Consider the following 21,165-nt stretch of genomic DNA (forward strand, 5'->3'; position numbering starts at 1 on the left):
GAAGGTGTTTGATAGGGCAGGAGAGATTAAATAACAAAGGCAAAGAATGTGTTAACGCTTGTGGTGAAAGACAAAGCATTAGTCCAAAAAGACTGTTAATAGCAGAATAATGAGCAGATCTGACTACATGAAAAGCAGGCACATGGTTAAAAAACAAAATATTTAAAAAAGGTCCGTCATGCTCTGAAGTTATTGAACTCAATGTTCAGTCTGCAAGGCTATAGTGTGCCTAATCGAAAGATCAGGTGCTGCTCCTCAAGCTTGCGTTGATGTTCACTGGAACAGGCCAAAGACAGAAATGTTGGCATGAGAGCAGAGGGGAATGTTGAAATGGCAAGCAACCGGAAGCTCAGGGTCATACTTTCGGACCGAGCGGAGGTATTCCGCAAAGTGGTCACCCAGTCTGCATTTGGTCTCCCCAATGTGGAGGAAACCACATTGTGAGCAGCGAATACAGTACACTAAATTGAAAGAAGTACAAGTAAATCGGTGCATCACCTGAAAGGAGTGTTTGGGGCCTTGGATAGTGAAGTGAGAGGAGATAAAACGGCAAGTATTACACCTCCTGTGATTGCATGGCAAGTGCCGTGGGAAGGGGCCAAGGTGTCGGGGTAATGGAGGAGTGGACCAGGGTGTCGCGGAGGGAACAATCCCTTCAGAATGCTGACAGGGGAGGGGAGTTTTGTGGTGGCATCACGCTGAACGTGGTGGAAATGGCAGAGGATGATCCTCTGTTTGTGGAACAAAAACAAGAAATGCTGGATTCACTCAGCAGGTCTGGCAGCATCTGTGGAAAGAGAAGCAGAGTTAACGTTTCGGGTCAGTGACCCTTCTTCGGAACTGACAAATATTAGAAAAGTCACAGATTATAAACAAGTGAGGTGGGGGTTGGGCAAGAGATAACAAAGGAGAAGGTGCAGATTGGACCAGGCCACATAGCTGACCAAAAGGTCACGGAGCAAAGGCAAACAATATGTTAATGGTGTGTTGAAAGACAAAGCATTAGTACAGATTAGGTGTGAATATACTGAATATTGAACATCAGCAAGTGCAAACCTGAAGAAAAACAACCTGAAAGAAACAGTGGGTAAGCAAACTGAACAAACTAAGATGAAATGAAATAAATGCAAAAAAAGATTGTAAAAAATGTAAAAAGGAATGCAAAAAAAAAAAGGAAGAAAAAATAACTAAAAATGAAAGTAAAGTGGAGGCTGGTAGGATGGAAAGTGGGGACAAGGGAAACCCTGTCGTGGTACTGGGAGGGAGGGAGAGGAAGGCGTGAGGACAGAAGTGCGGGAAATGGGCCTAACACGGTTGAAGGCCCTGTCAACCACAGTGGGGGGGAAATCGTCAGTTAAGGAAAAAGGAAAAAATATCAGAAGCGCCGTTATGGAAGGTTGCATCATCAGAGCAGATGCGTCGGAGACGGAGAAACTGGGAGAATGGAAGGGAGTCCTTACAGGAGGCAGGGTGTGAAGAATAGTCGAGGCAGCTGTGGGAGTCGGTGGGCTTATAATGAATTTTAGTAGACAGCCTATCCCCAGAGATAGAGACAGAGAAGTCGAGGAAGGGAAGTGTCAGAGATGGACTACGTAAAGGTGAGAGAAGGGTGGAAATTGGAAGCAAAGTTGATGAAGTTTTCCAGTTCCGGGTGGGAGCAGGAAACGGCACCGATACGGTCATCAACGTACCCGAAAAAGAGTTCGGGGAGGGGTCAAGAGTAGGACTGGAACAAGGAATGTCCGACATATCCCACAAAAAGACAGGCATAACTAGGACCCATGCGGGTACCAACAGCAACACTTTTTACTTGAAGGAAGTGAGTGGAGTTGAAGGAGAAGTTGTTCAATGTGAGAACAAGTTCAGCCAGTCAGAGGAGGGTGTTGGTGGATGGGGACTGGTTGGGCCTCTGTTCAAGGAAGAAGCGGACAGCCTTCAAACAGTCCTGGTGGGGGATGGAGGTGTAGAGAGACTGGACGTCCATAGTGAAAAGGAGGCGGTCGGGGCCAGGAAACTGGAAATTGTCAAAATGACGTAGGGCGTAAGAAGAGTCACGGATGTAGATGGGAAGAGATTGGACCAGTGGAGAAAAGATAGAGTCAAGATAGGAAGAAATAAGTTCAGTGGGGCAGGAACAGGCTGAAACGATAATGAGACATTGATTCCCCTGGCTGGGGAATCTAGAAGAAGGGGGCACAATTTCAGTATATGGGGCCGATCATTTAGGACTGAGATGAGTAGAAATTTCTTCATTCAAAGGACAGTGAATCTTTGGAATTCTCTACCCCAGAGGGTTGTGCATGCACCATCACTGAACAGATTTAAGGCTGAGATAGATTTTTGGTCTCTAGAAGATATTGGGAGCAGGTGGGAAAGTCGAGTTGAAGCCCAAGATCAGCCATGCTCGTATTGAATGGCGGAGCAGGCTCGACGGGCCATATGGTCTGCTCCTGTTTCTATTCCTTAAATTCTTATATTAGCACTGAACCATACAGGGTAAACAGTCCAAGGTGCAACACCCAGCTAATCGCAGCTGTAGCAGCCCTTTCCAAACCTCCAGGCCCACAAAAATCAATTCGGACAAACCAACAAATAAAAAATACAGGGCAAATAGGATCAAGTTACCTGGGACTTACAGGTTGAATTGCCAAGATTTGTGCTGGGAGCACCAGATTTCCAAAGCAAAAAGAAACTGTAGGACTGAATGCAGCAGGAGTGATAAATTTCCCCTTTCCCACATTTCTTGCTTCACTGAGTTACCAGCCACACATTGCATTGCCAGGAGATGCTGAACAGGGGCTCCTGTACTTCCCCACAGGATCCAAAATATCAATGGTAGTTTCATTCCACAATGACACTTGCATCCGGCACACAGCAGGACTGGAGAAGACCAAACACCAAGCAACACAAGAACTCTTAAGGGGAAGGACTATGTAGGGAAGAATACTTTTTTCCCCCATTGAACCTATCCTAAATAAACTCTGCAAAATTTTTTAAAAAGCCTTGATACTTTACAGTTTCAAGCATTTGATTTCTTTCAGGCAGTGCATTTATTGGCCAGTCCTCCCAATCACAGGGGACAACCACACAGTCATATGTAAGCCAGACCAGGTAGGGCGTGGCCAGTTCCTTTCTCCTGAAGGGCACTGCTAAACCTGGTGGATGTTAAACGAAGATCGAGCAGCTTGTGTGGCCATTTTCTCTAGTTCCAAGTCAACAAATCTACTGATTTCAATTTCACAACTTGTGGTGGAATTTGAGCTCATGATCGCTGGGATTTGGCCCAGTCCTATAACCAATATACTACCAAGCCTCAATGAGAGGAGCCCTGTACATTACAAAGGGGCTCCACCTTGCAAAATGGCAGCAACTTTGAACTGGCCTGAGAAACCCAGCCCTCATTGGCCTGATCAACAGAAAACTGCATAAGGCACATTTTTGTCCTCAAATTTTAGGCATTGCCAGAGGACCTTGAACAAAAGATCAAGGCTGCCCAATCCCTTTATGGCTTGTTGTCAGTCTGCACTGTCTATGCAAACTCAGCAGAAGAATACCATGGTTTATAGAGTTAAATTATGAGGAGAGTTCCAAAAACCTGGTTTGTATTTCACTGAGTTTCGACAGTTGAAGGGTGATCTCGATGAGGTGTCTAAAATGATAAATGGATTCAATAGGGTAGATATGGGGAAACTATTTCCTTTGCTGAAGGAGTCTAGAACACAAACTTAAAATTAGACCTAGACTGTTCAGGAGCACTTCTTCACCTGAAGAGTAGTGAAAATCTGAAATCTGAGGGAGATGGTGGTGTAGTGAGCCAGTAATCTAGAGGCCCAGCGGACATGGGTTCAAATCCCACCATGGCAGCTGGTGGAATTTAATTCAATTTATAAATAAAATCAATTATTTAATAAGAAACTGAAACCTAGTCTCAGTAATGGTGCCATGAACTGATTGTCATAAAAACCCGTCTAGTTCACTAATGCCCTTTAGGGAAGGAAGGAAATCTGCTGTCCTTACCTGGTTTGGCCTCCATGTGACTCCAGACACAGCAATGTGATTGACCCTTAACTGCTCACTGAAATGGCCTAGCAAACCACTCAGTTGTCAAGGGCAATTAGGGATGGGGCAACAAATGCTTACCTATGATGCCCACATGCCATGAAAGTATAAAAAGAAACTCTTCCCCACCACCACCCCCCCACACCCACATAAAGTGTTCCGAAGAAGGGTCACTGACCCGAAACGTTAACTCTGCTTCTCTTTCCACAGATGCTGCCAGACCTGCTGAGTGATTCCAGCATTTCTTGTTTTTGTTTCAGATTTCCAGCATCCGCAGTATTTTGCTTTTATCACATAAAGTGTTTGCTGGGAGTATCATTAGGGAGAAAAGTGAGTTGAGGTCGATCAGCCATGGCAACGCAGGCTTAAGGGGCTGATGGTCTCCTCTTGTGGCCTGTTGCTCTGTTTAAACATTAGGCATTTCCAAGGACTGGAAAGCCTAATTTATGAGATGGGAAGCCGGGAGGAACACATTTCAAAAGATCAACCATTGCGTATTTACTTGGATTCTGTCCACGTGCGTCCATGGGCTTGAAGGCTGCTGAATCATTGTATAGTTTACTGTAATAAACTTTGAACCCCTCAATGAATCCTTGCCGTTTGCCCACAGGGATGTCGTTCCATTCAATCTGCACCAAATCTCCGGTGGTTTCCTTGATATCCAGTTTTGGAGCCTCAGATGGGGCTGAGGAGTATAATCAAAGTGATTGTATTAGAGCTTCAATTAAGACTGTAGGAGATTTAACCTACTGTACACCTCTCAGCATACACTTCTCAAAACAACCATAAAATGCTAGTAATGGTAGGACCAGGACTTCCCATTGTGTCGCTTCAAAAGCTAAGCCATCATTTCAGAGTTATGATCCTTTTTAAAAGCTTGTTTATTGGGGGTATTTGGTTACATTTCTATTTCCTGTACTATTTTATCCCCCTTTCTCTGATGGGCCTCAACATAAATCAAGGAAGCACGTGCCCAGTTTTCTCCCAAGTGACGGCCAATGCCACTCACCTTCCACTAAAACAGATGAACTTCTCACTGTCATATTGCAGTTTGTTGAAAATTCCTGTGTGTAAATTGGCAGCAACGGTTTCTACAACAGTGACTGTACTTCAATACTTCAATTGGCTGTGATGCATCTTTGGATGTGATAAGGTCATGAAAGGTGCTATATAAATGCAAGCCTTGCTTTCTTTCTTGTCTACACAGAAGTCTGGCTCCTGAAATGGAAACTCATTGTTCCACACAGGTGAGGGTCCTGTCAGCATACAATCATACAATGATATGACACAGGAGGCCATTCGGCACATTGTGTCAGTGCAAACTCTCCAAAGCTTTCCAATTAGTCCCACTACTCTGCTGTTTCCCCATAGCCCTGTAAATCTTTCCTTTCTGAGTATTTATCCAATTCATTTTTGTAAGTCACTATTGCATCTGCTTCCACCACCCGATCAGGCAGCGCAAGCCAGATCATCATAATTTGGTGCGTAAAAAAGATTCTCCTCATCTCCCCTTTCTTTCTCGCCAATTATCTTAAATCTGTGTCTTCAGGTTATCAACCCCCCTGCCAGGAGAAAGAGTTTATCTTTGATAAGCTTGTGAAGTTAATGCTAAAGCCGATAAAAAATACTGAACTATCTTCACTAATTAGCTAATGATGGAATTAAAAACAAATAATTATAAAGTATTGTGAATATAAGACATTTTTTCAAGCTTCACCAGACATTTATCACTCATCATGTGGGTTAGTTTTACTGCTCAGGGTTTTCATTTTTAATATAATTTGGCAATAATTTATTTGCCACCATCCATTACATTGACTGACAGTATCCTGTGCCTTTCAACACTAAATGAAACATGAACAGCCAAGTCCAGTAGGCAATCTGACGAAACTTTGCAACATGTCACAAATGCATTGAAAGGCAGAACCGGGTAAGAATGTTCACAAGGGAGCAAAGATCAAGAGACACTGAAAAAAAAAGTATCTCCACTAAAGTTGGATGAATGAGGTAGGTTTATTTTTGATGGTCAGGGATTAGTGGCATTGCCTTTGACACCAAGCAGATATTGCTACACACTCAGTTATCACTTCACTTAGGCTCTTGTAGTTGCCGTCCTTACCCAGTTCAAGTGTGTACCCGACCATCCTCTTCAGTAAGTAGTCGCCATTATCCCTGCACTCATACACCTCAAGGTTGTACCGGACTCCGGCTTCAAAGGTATCTATGAAAAATATTGCAGCTCACTATCAAAACTGCACAAATCACATTAAAAAAGTTATACCCGATTGTAATGCAGCTTCCTGAATGTGGTTTGGAACGGTTTCAGTCCAGGTCAATGTGACATGGGCACTTAGCAGATAAGACTCTGCCTATATCAACTACTTAACTCAGAGGGGCTGAAGGGTAACTGCTGTAGAAAATGGAAAAACTGTTGCTGTGTTATAGAAAGGGTGTGCATCTGAGGCACATTGATGGGACAGTGTAGAGGGAGCTTTACTCTGTATCTAATCCGTTTTTTTGTCCTGGGAGTGTTTAATGGTGCAGTGTAGAGGGTGCTTTACTCTGTGTCTAACCTGTCCTGGGAATGTGTGATGGGACAGTGTAGACAGAATTTAAAGAAAAAGCCTATAATTGCGCAAAGATGGGAGGCATGTCAGAAGATTGGACAGGATATTAAAAAACAGCAAAGAGTGACTAAAAGATTGACAAGGAAGGTAAAGTTACAGTACGAGAGAAAGCATGCTAGAAATATAAATACAAATTGTAAGAGCTGCTAAAGATATTTAAAAAAGAAAAGAATTAACAAAGTGAGTGTTGGTCTTAAAGAAAGCGAGTCTGGGGAATTAATAATGGATAATAAGGAGATGGCAGATGAATTTGCATCGGTCTTCACTATTGAGGATACAAGTAACATCCCAGAAATAGCTGTAAATCAGGAAATGGAAGGGAGGGAGAAACTTAAGAAAATTACAATCACCAGGGAAGTGGTACTGAACAAATTGTTGGAGCTGTGGGCTGACAAGTCCCTGCAGCCTGATGGATTTCATCCTCGGGTGTTAAAAGAAACAGCTAGTGAGATAGTTCTTGTGTTAGCTTTAATTTTCCAAAATTCCCTTGATTCGGGGAAGGTTCCATTAGATTGGCAATTAGCCAATGTAACCCAAAAGGGTTATTCAAAAAGGGAGAGAGACAGAAAGCAGGAAACTACAGGCCAGTTAGCTTAACCTCTGTCACAGAGAAAATGTGAGAATGTATTATTAAAGATGGTATAGCAGGGCATTTAGAAAAATTCAAGGCATCAGGCAGAGTCAACATGGTTTTGTGAAAGGGAAATCACGTTTAACCAATCTATTGGAATTCTTTGATGGAGTTGCATGTGCTGTGGATAAAGGGGAACCGGTGGACGTATTGTACTTAGATTTCCAGAAGGCATTTGATAAGATGCCACATTAAAGGTTATTGTAGAAAATGAAAGCTCATGGTGTCGAGGGTAACATATTGGCATGGACAAAAGATTGGTTAGCTAACAGGAAACAGAAAGTAGGCATAAATGGGTCGTTTTCGGGTTGGCAAAAGGTAACAAGTGGTGTGCCACAGAGATCTGTGCTGGGGCTTCATCTTTTTACAATCTAAATAAATGATTTGGATGGAGGGACCAAAGGTATGGTTGCTAAACTTGCTGATGTCACAAAGATAGGTAGGAAAGTAACTTGTGAAGATGACATAAGGGGACAACAAAGGGAAATAGATAGGTTAAGTGAGTGGGCAAAGACCTGGCAAATGGAGTATAATGTGGGAACGTGGGTAATTGTCCACTTTAGCAGGAATAAAAAAGCATATCATCTAAATGGCGAGAGATTTCAGAGCTCTGAGATGCAGAGGGATCTGGGTGGCCTAGTGCATGAATTGCAAAAGGTTACTATGCAGGTACAGCACGTAATTAGGAAAGTTAATAGAATGTTATCACTTATCACGAGGGGAATTGAATACAAAAGTAGGGTGGTTATGCTTCAGCTATACAGGGCACTGGTGAAACCAGATCTGGAGTACTGCGTACAGTTCTGGTCTCCTTATTTAAGGAAGGATGTAAATGCGTTGGAGGCAGTACAGAGAAGGTTTACTAGACTAATACCTAGAATAGGCAGGCTATCTTACGAGGAAAGATTGTATCCACTGCAATTTAGAAGAGTAAGAGGCCACTTGATTGAAACATTTAAGATCCTGAGGGGTCTTGACAGGGTGGATGTGGAAAGGATGTTTCCCTTTGTGGGAGAACCTAGAACTAGAGGTCACTGTTTAAAAATAAGGGTCGCCCATTTAAGACTGAGATGAGGAGAAATTCTTTCAGGGGATCTCGAGTCTTTGGAATTCTCTTCCTCAAAAGGCAGTGGAAGCAGAGTCTTTGAATATTTTTAAGGCAGAGGTAGCTAGATTCTTGATAAGCAAGGGGGTGGAAGGTTATCGGAGTTAGGTGCAAATGTGGAGTAATCAGTTCAGCCATGAACTTATTGAATGGCAGAGCAGGCTCGAAGGGCCGAGTAGCCTACTCCTGCTCCTAATTCGTATGTAACTGTACTCTGTATCTAACCCGTGCTGTACCTGCCCTGGGAGTGTTTCATGGGACAGTGTAGATGGAACTTTACTCTGTATCTAACCCCGTACTGTACTTCCTGGGAGTGTTTGATGGGACAGTGTAGGGAGGCTTTACTCTGTATCTAACCCCATGCTTTACCTGTCCTGGGAGTGTTTCATGGGGACAGTGTAGAGGGAGCTTAAATTAGTGAATGATATCAAACTAGCTGAGGAGAAACAAAGAGATCTGGGAGTGGTGTTAGGTTCAAATCTGGCATGTCCAAGCACTGAAAAACAACAATGGACAAAGCAATCAGAATGCTGAGCTGAACTGCCCAATCTGTAAAACAACAACCTTAGGCCGTCCTGCTGCAGCAGTGCTACCACTTCAGTTTGATCACAAAGGACCATGTAAAACATCCAGGCCCTGGATGTGGTAGATGGAAATGTCACATGGGGCTGACCCCAATTAAGAAGGATCGAGTTATGACAAAGGGATAGAAAAACCTGGGGCTCTTCAACTGCGAAAAGTGGCGAATGAGAGGGAATCTTGCAGAAGTAGATCGGGTGCTGTGTGGCATAGAAAGAGTTAATGCAAATACCTCTTCAAGTTAAATAATAAATACAGGCCACGGGTTCAAACTGAGAAAAGGGAAGTTTAGGACTGATGTCAAGAAGCACCTCGAAACACAACAGTGGGGGCAATAAACCTCTGCAGTTGTTCATCTCAGAAACATAGAAAAATAGGAGGAGTAGGCCATTCAGCCCTTCGAGCCTGCACCGCCATTCAATACGATCATGGCTGATCATCCAAACTCAGTACCCTGTTCCTGCTTTCTCCCCGCATCCCTTGATCTCTTTAGCCCTAAGAACTATATCTAACTCTTCCTTGAATATATTTAATGATTTGGCCTCAACTGCTTTCTGTGGTAGAGAATTCTACAGGTTCTCCACTCTCTGGGTGAAGAAATCCCTCCTCATCTCAGTCCTAAAAGTTAAAGTTTCTTTAGGTATATTAAGAGAAAAAGATTGGTGAAGACAAATGTAGGTCCCTGACAGTCAGAAACAGGGGAATTTATTATACTTTGGTTCTGTCTTCACACAGGAGGACACAAATATCACACCAGAAATGTTGGGGAACACAGGGTTTAGTGAAAGAGAGGAACAGAAGGAAATCAGTATGAGTAGAGAAATGATTTTGGGGAAATTGATGGGATTGAAGGCCGATAAATCCCCAGGGCCTGATAATCTACATCCCAGAGTACTTAAGGAAGTGGCCCTAGAAATAGTGGAAGCATTGGTGGTCATCTTCCAAGATTCTATAGACTCTGGAACAGTTCCTACAGATTGGAAGGTAGCTAATGTAACCCCATTATTTAAAAAGGGAGGTAGAGAAAAAAACAGGGAATTAGAGACCAGTCAGCCTGACGTCAGTAGTGGGGAAAATTCTAGAGTCCATTATCAAAGATTTTATAGCAGATCATTTGGAGAACAGTGGTAGAATCGGACAGAATCAACATGAATTTCAGAAGGGAAATCATGCTTGACAAATCTACTAGAATTCTTCGAGGATGTAACCAGTAGAGTTGATGAGGGGGAGCCAGTGGATGTGGTTTATTTGGACTTTCAGAAGACTTTCAACAAAGTCCCACATAAGAGATTAGCATGTAAAATTAAAGCGCATGGGATTGGGGGTAGTGTATTGCGATGGATAGAAAATTGGTTGGCGGACAGGAAACAAAGAGTAGGAATAAACGGGTCTTTTTCTGAATGGCAGGCAGTGACTAGTGGGGTACCGCAGGGAACGGTGCTAGGACCCCAGCTATTCACAATATATATTAATGATTTAGATGAGAGAACTAAATGTAATATCTCCAAATTTGCAGATGACACAAAACTGGGTGGGAGGGTGAGTTGTGAGGAGGATATAGAGGCACTTCAGGGTGAGTGAGTGGGCAAATGCATGGCAGATGCAGTACAATGTGGATAAATGTGAGGTTATCCACTTTGGTAGAAAAAACAGGAAGGCAGATTATTATCTGAACGGCTATAAACTGAGAGATGCGACTATGCAACGAGACCTGGGTGTTCTCGTACACCAGTCGCATGCAGGTGCAACAGGCGGTAAAAAAGGCAAATGGTATATTGGCCTTCACAGCGAGAGGATTGGAGTACAGGAGCAGGGATGTCTTGCTGCAATTATACAGGGCCTTGGTGAGGCCACATCTGGAATATTGTGTGCAGTTTTGGTCTCCTTATCTGAGGAAGGATGTTCTTGCTATCGAGGGAGAGCAGCGAAGGTTTACCAGACTGATTCCTGGGATGGTGGGACTGACGTATGAGGAGAGATTGAGTTGGTTAGGATTATATTTGCTGGAGTTCAGAAGAGTGAGGAGGGATCTCATAGAAACCTATAAAATTCTAACAGGAATTGGAAGGGTAGATGCAGGAAAGATGTTCCCGATGGTGGGGGAGTCCAGAACCAGAGGGCATGTTCCTGATCATCCTTCCTGCATCTAGCCTGTCCAGTCCCGTTAGAATTTTATAGGTTTCTATGAGATCCCCTCTCATTCTTCTAAACTCTAGTGAATATAGGCCTAGTCGACCCAATCTCTACTCATTTGTCATAAGATACATGGCAAATACATGGGGGAGTCCAGAACCAGGGGTCATAGTCTAAGGATACGGGGTAAACCTTTCAGGACTAAGAGGAGGAGAAATTTCTTCACTCAGAGTGGTGAGCCTGTGCAATTCGCTAACACAGAAAGCAGCTGATGCCAAAACATTGCATGTTTTCAAGGAGGAGTTAGATATAGCTCTTGGGGCGAAAGGGATCAAAGGATATGGGGGGAAAGCAGGAACAGGTTACTGAGTTGGATGATCAGCCATGATCATAATGAATGGCGGAGCAGGCTCGAAGGGCCGAATGGCCTACTCCTGCACCTATTTTCTATGTCTATGTTTCTAAATGGCTTACCCCGTATCCTTAGACTGTGAGCCCTGGTCCTGGACTCCCCCACCATCAGGAACATCCTTCCTGCATCTAGTCTGTCCAGTCCTGTGAGAATTTTGTAGGTTTCTATGAGATCCCCTCTCATTCTTCTAAACTTTAGCGAATACAAAGCTAATCGACCCACTCTCTCCATACGGCAGTCCTGCCATCCCAGGAATCAGTCTGGTGAACCTTCGCTGCACTCCCTCTATAGCAAGGACATCCTTCCTCAGATACGGAGACCAAATCTGCACACAATACTCCAGATGCGGTCTCACCAAGGCCTTGTATACATGCAGCAAGACGTCCTTGCTCCTGTACTCGAATCCTCTCACTATGAAGGCCAACATACCATTTGCCTTCTTAACTGCCTGCTACACCTGCATGCTTACTTTCAGCGACTGGTGCACAAGGACACTCAGGTCTCGCTGCACCTCCCCCTTTCCCAATCTATCGCCATTCAGATAATAACCTGCCTTTCTTGTTTTTGCCACCAAAGTGGACCACCTCATATTTATCCACATTATATTGCATTTGCCATGTATCTTATGACAAATGAGTACAGATTGGGTCGACTAGGCCTGTATTCACAAGATTTCAGAAGAATGAGAGGGGATCTCATAGAAATCTATAAAATTCTAACGGGACTGGACAGGCTAGATGCAGGAAGGATGTTCCGATGGTTGGGGAGTCCAGAACCAGGGGTCACAGTCTCAGGATATGGGGTACGCCATTTATAACCAAGGTGAGGAGAAATTTCTTCACTCAGAGGGTGATGAACCTGTGGAATTCTCTACCGCAGAAGTCAGTGTAGGTCAAGTCAATAAATATATTCAAGAAGGAGATAGATAATATTCCTTAATGCCAAAGGGATCAAGGGATAGGGGAGAAAGTGGGAACAGGGTACTGAATTAGACGATCAACCATGATCTTTTTTGAATGGCGGAGCAGGACGGAAGGGCCTACTCCTGCTCCTATTTTTTATGTTTCTATGTTTCATAGGGAAAGTTACTGAGAGGGGTTAGGGAGGAACCATGTGTTTCAATGGAGGGATGTGCTGGAGGGGCTAAATGGCCTCCCTTATCTGTAATTTTTGTGACCTTAGTCAGCATGAATTTCATTTAATCAGGAAAGGAAATCGAGATGAGCATGGGGAGATGGAGAGGGTGCACACCAGCGAAAGTCAGCCAGAGAATGTGCCAGAGAGAGGGCGCGAGCCACAGGGACAGGGGGTGAGGGGGCGAGCCAGAGGGAGAAAGGGAGAGGGCGTGAGCCAAAGGGAGGGGGGGGAAGAGGGCGCGAGCCAAAGGGGAGAAGGCACGAGCCAGAGGGAGAGAGGGAGAGGGGGCCAACCAGAACGTGAGGGGGGAGAGGGCACGACCACAGGGAGAGGGGGAGAACCAGAGGGAGATGGCGAGATGAGGCGAGCCAGAGCGAGCCTGAGCGTGAGGGGGGGGGGGGAGAGAGAGCGAGCCCAAGCGTGAGGGGGGGAGAGCGAGCCCAAGCGTGAGGGGGGGAGCGAGCCCAAGCGTGAGGGGGGGAGAGCGAGCCCAAGCGTGAGGGGGGGAGAGCGAGCCCAAGCGTGAGGGGGGGAGAGCGAGCCGCAGCGTGGGGGAGAGCGAGCCGCAGCGTGGGGGAGAGCGAGCCGCAGCGTGGGGGAGAGCGAGCCGCAGCGTGGGGGAGAGCGAGCCGCAGCGTGGGGGAGAGCGAGCCGCAGCGTGGGGGAGAGCGAGCCGCAGCGTGGGGGAGAGCGAGCCGCAGCGTGGGGGAGAGCGAGCCGCAGCGTGGGGGAGAGCGAGCCGCAGCGTGGGGGAGAGCGAGCCGCAGCGTGGGGGAGAGCGAGCCGCAGCGTGGGGGAGAGCGAGCCGCAGCGTGGGGGAGAGCGAGCCGCAGCGTGGGGGAGAGCATGATAGTCAGAGAGATTTCTCAAGCAAAACAGTTTTCGATTAAAAATACTTCACCTGATATTATTGTGGCGTCTGTTAAGTTTGAAGGAAATTTCCTCCAGTATACGCTATACACACAGTCACTCAGGAAGTCACACCACTGTACAGTGTAGCCACAGCTCTCAGCCTGGTGCCTCAGCCAGGTCACACTAAATCCATCACCTACACCACTGGCTTTTTCATAGCCCAAATCTTCATCTAGAGAAAAAAAAAACAGAAAAAAATACAAAAAGAAATTTAGAGACAACTTGTTTGAAAGGGTATGTAAACAAACAGGACCTCATGGGGGAGTATGATTGCAATCTCTCACCTGTACTGTAGAGCTCATTGCAAGTACCAGTGTCCAGGAATGAAAAATGAAAGACTTATGTAGCATCTTTCACAACCAATGAAGTACTTTCTAAGTGTAGTCACTGCTGTAACGTAGGAAACAGCTGAGTGACAGTATTTGGTCATCGACCAGAAAGATTAATTCTCTCTCCACAGATGCTGCCTGATCAGCTGAGTGCTTCCAGCATTTTCTGTTTTTATTCCTTATTATTTACTATTTCTCCCACGTGCCCATCTCACACCTACAATCACTCCCTTAGTGTTTTACCTTGACTCCCCACCCCACCATTTTGCTTCAGCCTCAGCCCCAGCTTTAAACTTGGCCTCTTCTTTTACTCTATCAACCTCTAGCAACCTAGATCTATCACCTCAGAACATCCCGCAAGGTGCAGGCCGGGGGTTTGCTCTCCAGCTACTTTGTGTACTCAGTAGCACAAGAAAACTAGGAGGCACAGTAGCACTCATCTACAGCACTGGCTGAATCCAGGTTAGGGACAGTGCTTCACTGACGGACCCCCTCACAGGTCACCTGCATCCTCCTGTCACCATGTACGTCAAACTAAACGAGTATGGCAACTTATTTTCAGGATAGATTATTAAAATATAAACTTGAAATAACACTTTTAGCAGAAATCAATGGATAGTTATCAGGGACAGAAATCCTGGCCAATTTCTTTCCATTTCACAGCCCAGCAAGGTCAACAAGCAGATCCCAAATGCAGCAAAGACCAGCAACTGGAAGCTGGAACCTATGGCTTGGAGCTGAACTAGGCAGTGCCTTCAGCCTCTCCAATTACCTTATCCAGTAAAACTGCCCAGTAAGACAACAAAACTAGGAGGCACCGCAGTTTTTATTTCATTCATACTCGGGAAATGGACCTCACTGGCAACGTCAGTATTTAGTTTAGAGATACAGCACTGAAACAGGCCCTTCAGCCCACCGAGTCTGTGCCGACCATCAACCACCCATTTATACTAATCCTACACTAATTCCATATTCCTACCACATCCCCACCTGTCCCGATATTCCCCTACCACCTACCTATACTAGGGGCAATTGCTAATGGCCAATTTACCTATCAACCTGCAAGTCTTTGGCAGTGGGAGGAAACCGGAGCACCCGGAGGAAACCCACGCAGACACAGGGAGAACTTGCAAACTCCACACAGGCAGTACCCAGAATTGAACCCGGGTCGCTGGAGCTGTGAGGCTGCGGTGCTAACCACTGCGCCACTGTGCCGCCCTTTATTGCTCGTCCTTAGTTACCCTGAGAGGGGGAGCCTTATTTCAACTGAGGGGCTTTCTCGGTCACTTCAGAGAACAGATTCAACCAAATCGATGTGGGACTGGAGTTGCACATAGGCCAGACTGGGTAAGGCTGGCACGTTTCCATCCCTGAAGGACATTAGTAAACCAACTGGGCTTGTATAACACCCCAACAGCTTCACAGTCACTTTCACTGACACCAGATTTTTACTTCCAGTTTTAAAATTGAATTCAGATTCTCGAACGGGCATGATGGGACTTAAACTCCATTTCTCCTATAGAGTCATAGCGTTATACAGCACAGAAACAGGACCTTCGGCCCATCGTGTCTGTGCTGGCCATCAAGCACCTATCTATTCTAATCCCATTTTCCAGCACTTGGCCCGTAGCCTTGTATGCTATGGCGATTCAAGTACTCATCTAAATACTTTTTAAATGTTTCGAGTGTTACTGCCTTTACTACCCCTTCAGGCAGTGCGTTCCAAATTCCAACCACCCTCTGGGTGAAAAAATGTTTCCTCAAATCCCCTCTAAACCTCCTGCCCCTTACCTTAAATCTATTATGTGGCCTGGCCCAATCTCGACCTCCTTTGTTATCTCTTGCCCCACCCCCACCTCACCTACTCATAACCTGTGACTTTTCTAATATTTGTCAGTTCCGAAGAAGGGTCACTGACCCAAAACGTTAACTCTGCTTCTCTTTTCACAGATGCTGCCAGGCCTGCTGAGTGGTTCCAGCATTTCTTGTTTTTATTATCTTAAATCTATGCCCCCTGGTTAATTTCACCTCTGCTAAGGGAAGAAGTTTCTTCCTATCTACCCTATCTATGCCCCTCATAATTTTGTATACCTCAATCAGGTCTCCCCTCCGCCTTCTCTGCTCTAAGGAAAACAACCCAAGCATATCCAGTCTCTCTTCATAGCTGAAATGCTCCAGCCCAGGCAACATCCTGGTGTTGGCAAGTATCTCATATGCCTTCCTAACCACCTTATCTACCTGCGCTGCTGCCTTCAATGATCTATGGACAAGTACACCAAGGTCCCTCTGACCCTCTGTACTTCCTAGGGACCTACCATCCATTGTATATTCCCTTGACTTGATAGCCCTCCCAAAATGCAGCACCTCACAATTCTCAGGATTAAATTCCATTTGCCACTGCTCTACCCATCTTACCAGACCATCTATATTGTCCTGTAATCTAAGGCTTTCCTCCTCACTATTTACAACACCACCAGTTTTCATGTCATCTGCAAACTTACTGATCATTCATCCTATATTCACGTTTAAATCATTAATGTACACTACAAACAGCAAGGGTCCCAGCACCAACTTCTGTGGTACACGACAGGCTTCGACTCGCAAAAACAACCCTCAACCATTTCCCTCTGCCTCCTGCCACCAGGCTAGTTTTGGATCCAATTTGCCAAATTGCCCTGGATCCCTTGGGCTCTTAACTTCTTAACCAATCTCCCATGCGGGACCTTATCAAAAGCCTTACTGAAGTACATGTAGACTACATCAACTGCTTTACCCTCATCGACATACCTAGTTACCTCCCCATTAAGCATACCCAGCCATCGCTTTTGCAAGAGCATTTCAAACTGGTCAATTCAGTGATGTTAGCAAAATTATCAAGCTGCATTTAGTTACCATTTTGCAGTCAGCATCCTGCGACATAATCAATGTATTTAAAAACAAACACAAAAGAGGAATCTAACATCTTTCATGAGTTATTAAGTAAAGCATCGTATTGGACCTTGTACCTGTCCTCTACATTTTGCTGTTTGCTTACCCTCCAGTATCGCATAAAAACAAAGCCCAGCATTTATAAAACGGCTCTCCACATCTCAACAATGTTTTGAAACATTGTATGCACAGTGAATTCCTGTGAAGTGATGTTTCTGTTCTGGCAGCTATTTTGCACAAAGCAAGGTCCCACAAACACCATTGAAATAAATGAGTTTGATCCATTTATGGTGGCACAAGTGCAAAATATTGTGGATGCTGGAAATCCAAAATAAAGAACAGAAACTGCTGGAAAAACACAGCAGGTCTGGTAGTATCAGTGGAGCCCTGTGGGCTTCTGAACCCCATCATAATAGTCCAGGCCTCCAAATCCAAGATCATAATTACAGAATTAGAGATCAGAAGAAGTTAAATGGTTGAGATGCTACTTCAAGCTTTCACCCCCAAAGATTATATAATGAGCAACTTTTTGAGTTTTCTCAGTAATTGCTAAACATGAGCTGAATTTTCTTCTCCCACCACCAGATGCGGCAGCGGGCAAGAAAAATGGCTCCCCACACATGCTGCCGCGAACTAGTGTGCTGCGGCCCAAGGTAATGCGCCGGTGTGGCAACACCCCCACCCAATTAAGTGGAGGGATGGGGTCTGTGATGCCGGCACAGGCGCTGGCGCCATTTTTCAAGGGCAGTCAGCCCTGCCAGTATATTTAAATTTTTGAAGGCCTACCCCCACAATGCATCACAAAAAAACTATCGCCCCTCCCCCCCAATGTAATAGCTGCCCTCTCCCCCCGCCACAAAACACACCTGCATGACTTGACCTTCCCCCCCCTCCCCCACCACCAAACTGATCAAAGTGCAGAGGTCACCTCTTCCCCAACCCCCCGCACTATTAATGATGATTACACCCCCATCTCCTCCCTCGCTGCACTAAAATTCCCAAGTATCCCCCTTCCACAGTTCAGTGGCGTCAGCTTTCCCTGGACAGGAAAGTGATGGCGCGTGAGTGCCAGCCACTGCTCGGAAGATCCTGGGCACCAGGTAAGATTGCTGAGAATTTTGTTCAAATGTATGCATTCACTTCATTTAAATATTCAAAGTTGGGTCCCATCGCCTGGCGTCGGTGGGGCGCGGGGGCCACCACAGAGCCTTGCCACCATCGGGAGAATCGGGCCCGGCACTCCCGGCATTGGGCCCAAGGCGGGCCGCTGCCGGTACGATCCTCTGGCCTTCCCCGCCACAAATCTCGACATCAGGACCTCCACAAAATCCCGGCCCACATGTGTGGGAAGTTTCTGGTCCCGGGCACCTATCAAGGAGTTTGATAACCATCGCCTTTCCCAATGCAAGAAGAGGGAATAAAAAAACAGGGCCAGAGACACAGGCAGCAGTCAGATTCAGCCAAGATTTCAAAGGCACTCTGTCAGAAGCAGGAAACTGAGAGGTCGTCAGGACCTCTATAGAGAAAGTGGTGAAGGCTCTCGCGGAGTCCAAAAATTAAGAATTGTTGGACCAACATAGAGACAGGAGTAAGCCATTCAGCACTCACCATCCTGTTGTGGAGGGATCCTAATCACAGAAGGGGGTGATGTCCCGACACTGTTTTGTCCCATAACAGTAATTACGTAGCCAGCTTGATCGAGGTGTATCTGTACATTGGTCATCAATGTCTCAATGGTACTTGATGAATTGCTTCCCACCTCCGTCCAAGTTATATTGTAGGATAAAATTGGACCATTCGCAACAGTGGCTGAAAGTGGCTGCGAGAGAGAGAGATTGAAGCAGATTAGAGCACTCAAATTTATTTGGTCCCTCAACAGGACGTAAGGGAAAGCTTTTCCAGCTGATAAGATATTCACTTCTCATCGTCATCTCCAACTTTTTTCTCAGTCAGAAACTTTCTTTTTCCTATTTTATCAACAGCACTTTAGTCAGCGTACCTCTCAACTTTCCTCTTTTCTTCTTCCTAAACTGCAAGTGTACATCTCCACACAGAGTCCCACGTCCCGACATCATTGAGACTAGTGATCCAAACACAAATCATTCCTTCCCAACAACGCACATGGGGAACATTCCTCAGCCTTCATTCTCTTTCGCAATCTTACGCATGAAGTCTCCAAACCACTTATAGCAGAGAATCACAGAATAACAGTGCACAGAAAGAAGCCATTTGGCCCATCAGCCCATTATGCTTACGTTAGCTCTTTCAAGGGCGGCACAGTGGCGCAGTGGTTAGCACCGCAGCCTCACAGCTCCAGCGACCCGGGTTCAATTCTGGGTAGTGCCTGTGTGGAGTTTGCAAGTTCTCCCTGTGTCTGCGTGGGTTTTCTCCGGGTGCTCCGGTTTCCTCCCACAAGCCAAAAGACTTGCAGGTTGGTAGGTAAATTGGCCATTATAAATTGCCCCTAGTATAGGAGGGTGGTAGGGAAATATTAGGGACAGGTGGGGATGTGGTAGGAATATGGGATTAGTGTAGGATTAGTATAAATGGGTGGCAGATGGTCGGCACAGACTCGGTGGGCCGAAGGGCCTGTTTTAGTGCTGTATCTCTAAACTAAAGGGCTATTCAATGAGGTCCACTTGTCCGCTTTTTCCCCATAGCCCCGAAAACCATTTTTCCTTCAAGTAAATTTGCAATTCCCATTTGAAATATGTTTCCACCATATTTTCAGGCAATGCATTCCTGACCACAACAACACTGCGTTAAAAAAAAAAGTTTGCCTCATCTCAGTCCTGGTTCTCTTGCCAATTATCTTAAATCTGTATCCTCTGGTTATCAATCTTCCTGCCAGTAGACAGGGTTTCTCCAGATCCACTCTATCAAAACCCTTGATAATTTTGAAAAACTCTATTCAATCTTCCCTTCACCTTCTCTGCTATCAGGAGAACAATCCCAGTTTCTCCAGTCTCACCACATAATTGAAGTCCCTCAGCCCAGATATCATTCTGGTAACTCTCTTCTGTACACTTCCTAAGATCTTAACATCCTTCCTGCAGAATGATTTTTTTTTTCTATCACATATTCAAACTTGGTGATGTCACTTGCCAAGATTTTCACCTTGTGTCTTAGAAATAACATTTCTAATCCTTACCTTCCAGTAAACGGTCACAGTTCGGTTTGGCATAATTGTTCTCCAAACATCTAGGCTCGCTGATGGAGCTGTAATTACAGGCATTTCGTGAGAAAAGAATGGACAGGAGGGAAAAAAAAAGTTCCACATTTATAGTTTAGCAACTTGCCAATATGCCCTGTTACAACGTTCAACAGTGTGCTATCCGACATAAATACAGAAGCAAGGGTACACTCTTCAATTCGCTGCTCACTTTTGCCTAGACTGGGTTTCTGGCCTAAACTCATGGTACACAGACATAAGACACAAACTTCAAGCAGCTACAGTACCACCAATAGCAAAACCTACATGAAACAGAAAGCAATAAGTGCAGCAGGCGACAAAACCACTGCATTTCTGCTTACTATGTAAAGAGTCACACGTATAAGGATAGTGACATTTCAGGACTGAGGTGATATAAACTTCTCAAGAATTATCCCTGTGATTTATAATAGTTTTAACTGGGGCCACGTCCTACCTCTTACCACATGGCAGGATGTTCAGAATCTCAGACACTGGATTAGTTTTTCTTCTTCTCCATATCTGGAAGTATTAATGGAGCATTAATCTGTACCTAACCCATGCTGTACCTGTCCTGGAAGTACTTAATGGGAACAGTGCAGAGGGTGCTCTGTACTTTTTTTTCATTCTTGAACTGCTGCCGTCCACCTACTGCTGTTAGGAAGAGTTCTCCAGGCTTTTCACTCAGTGACAGTGAAGCAACGAACATATAGTTTCAACTCAGGACAGCGTGTGCTCTGGAGGGGAACTTGCAGGTGATGGTGTTTCCATGTGTCTGCTGCTCTTGTCCATCGAGGTGGTAGAGGTCACTATTTGGAAGGTGCTGTTGAACGAGCATTGGTGAGTTGCTGCATTGTATCTTATAGATGGTACACACTGCTGCCACTGTGCGTCAGTGGTGGAACAGTGAACATTTAAGGTGGTGGATGGGGTGCAATCAAGCAGGTTGCTTTGTCCTGGATGTTATCGAGCCTCTTGTGTGTTATTGGATCGACACTCATCCATGCAAGTGGAGAGTATTCCATCACACTCCTGACTTGTGACTGGCAGATGGTGCTCAGGCTTTGGGGCAGGTCAGGTTGTGATTTACTCACCACAGAACTCCTAGCCTCTGACCTGCTCT

General features: G+C 45.3%; 1 protein-coding gene across 1 annotated transcript in view; it reads right to left on the bottom strand.

Annotated features, from left to right (window-relative positions):
* Positions 1 to 21,165, bottom strand: part of LOC137366333 (leukemia inhibitory factor receptor-like) — a gene marked incomplete at its 5' end in the record, with an annotated part of 87,355 nt that overhangs the window by 19,842 nt on the left and 46,348 nt on the right. Inside the window, 5 exons of the mRNA XM_068028230.1 lie at positions 4,562 to 4,744; positions 6,179 to 6,280; positions 13,585 to 13,767; positions 18,461 to 18,671; positions 20,004 to 20,071. Coding sequence (XP_067884331.1) covers positions 4,562 to 4,744; positions 6,179 to 6,280; positions 13,585 to 13,767; positions 18,461 to 18,671; positions 20,004 to 20,071 — 747 coding nt within the window. The remainder of the gene's footprint in view (positions 1 to 4,561; positions 4,745 to 6,178; positions 6,281 to 13,584; positions 13,768 to 18,460; positions 18,672 to 20,003; positions 20,072 to 21,165) is intronic.

This window comes from Heterodontus francisci, unplaced genomic scaffold (genome assembly GCF_036365525.1).
Source record: "Heterodontus francisci isolate sHetFra1 unplaced genomic scaffold, sHetFra1.hap1 HAP1_SCAFFOLD_1057, whole genome shotgun sequence".
NCBI classification, from domain to species: domain Eukaryota; kingdom Metazoa; phylum Chordata; class Chondrichthyes; order Heterodontiformes; family Heterodontidae; genus Heterodontus; species Heterodontus francisci.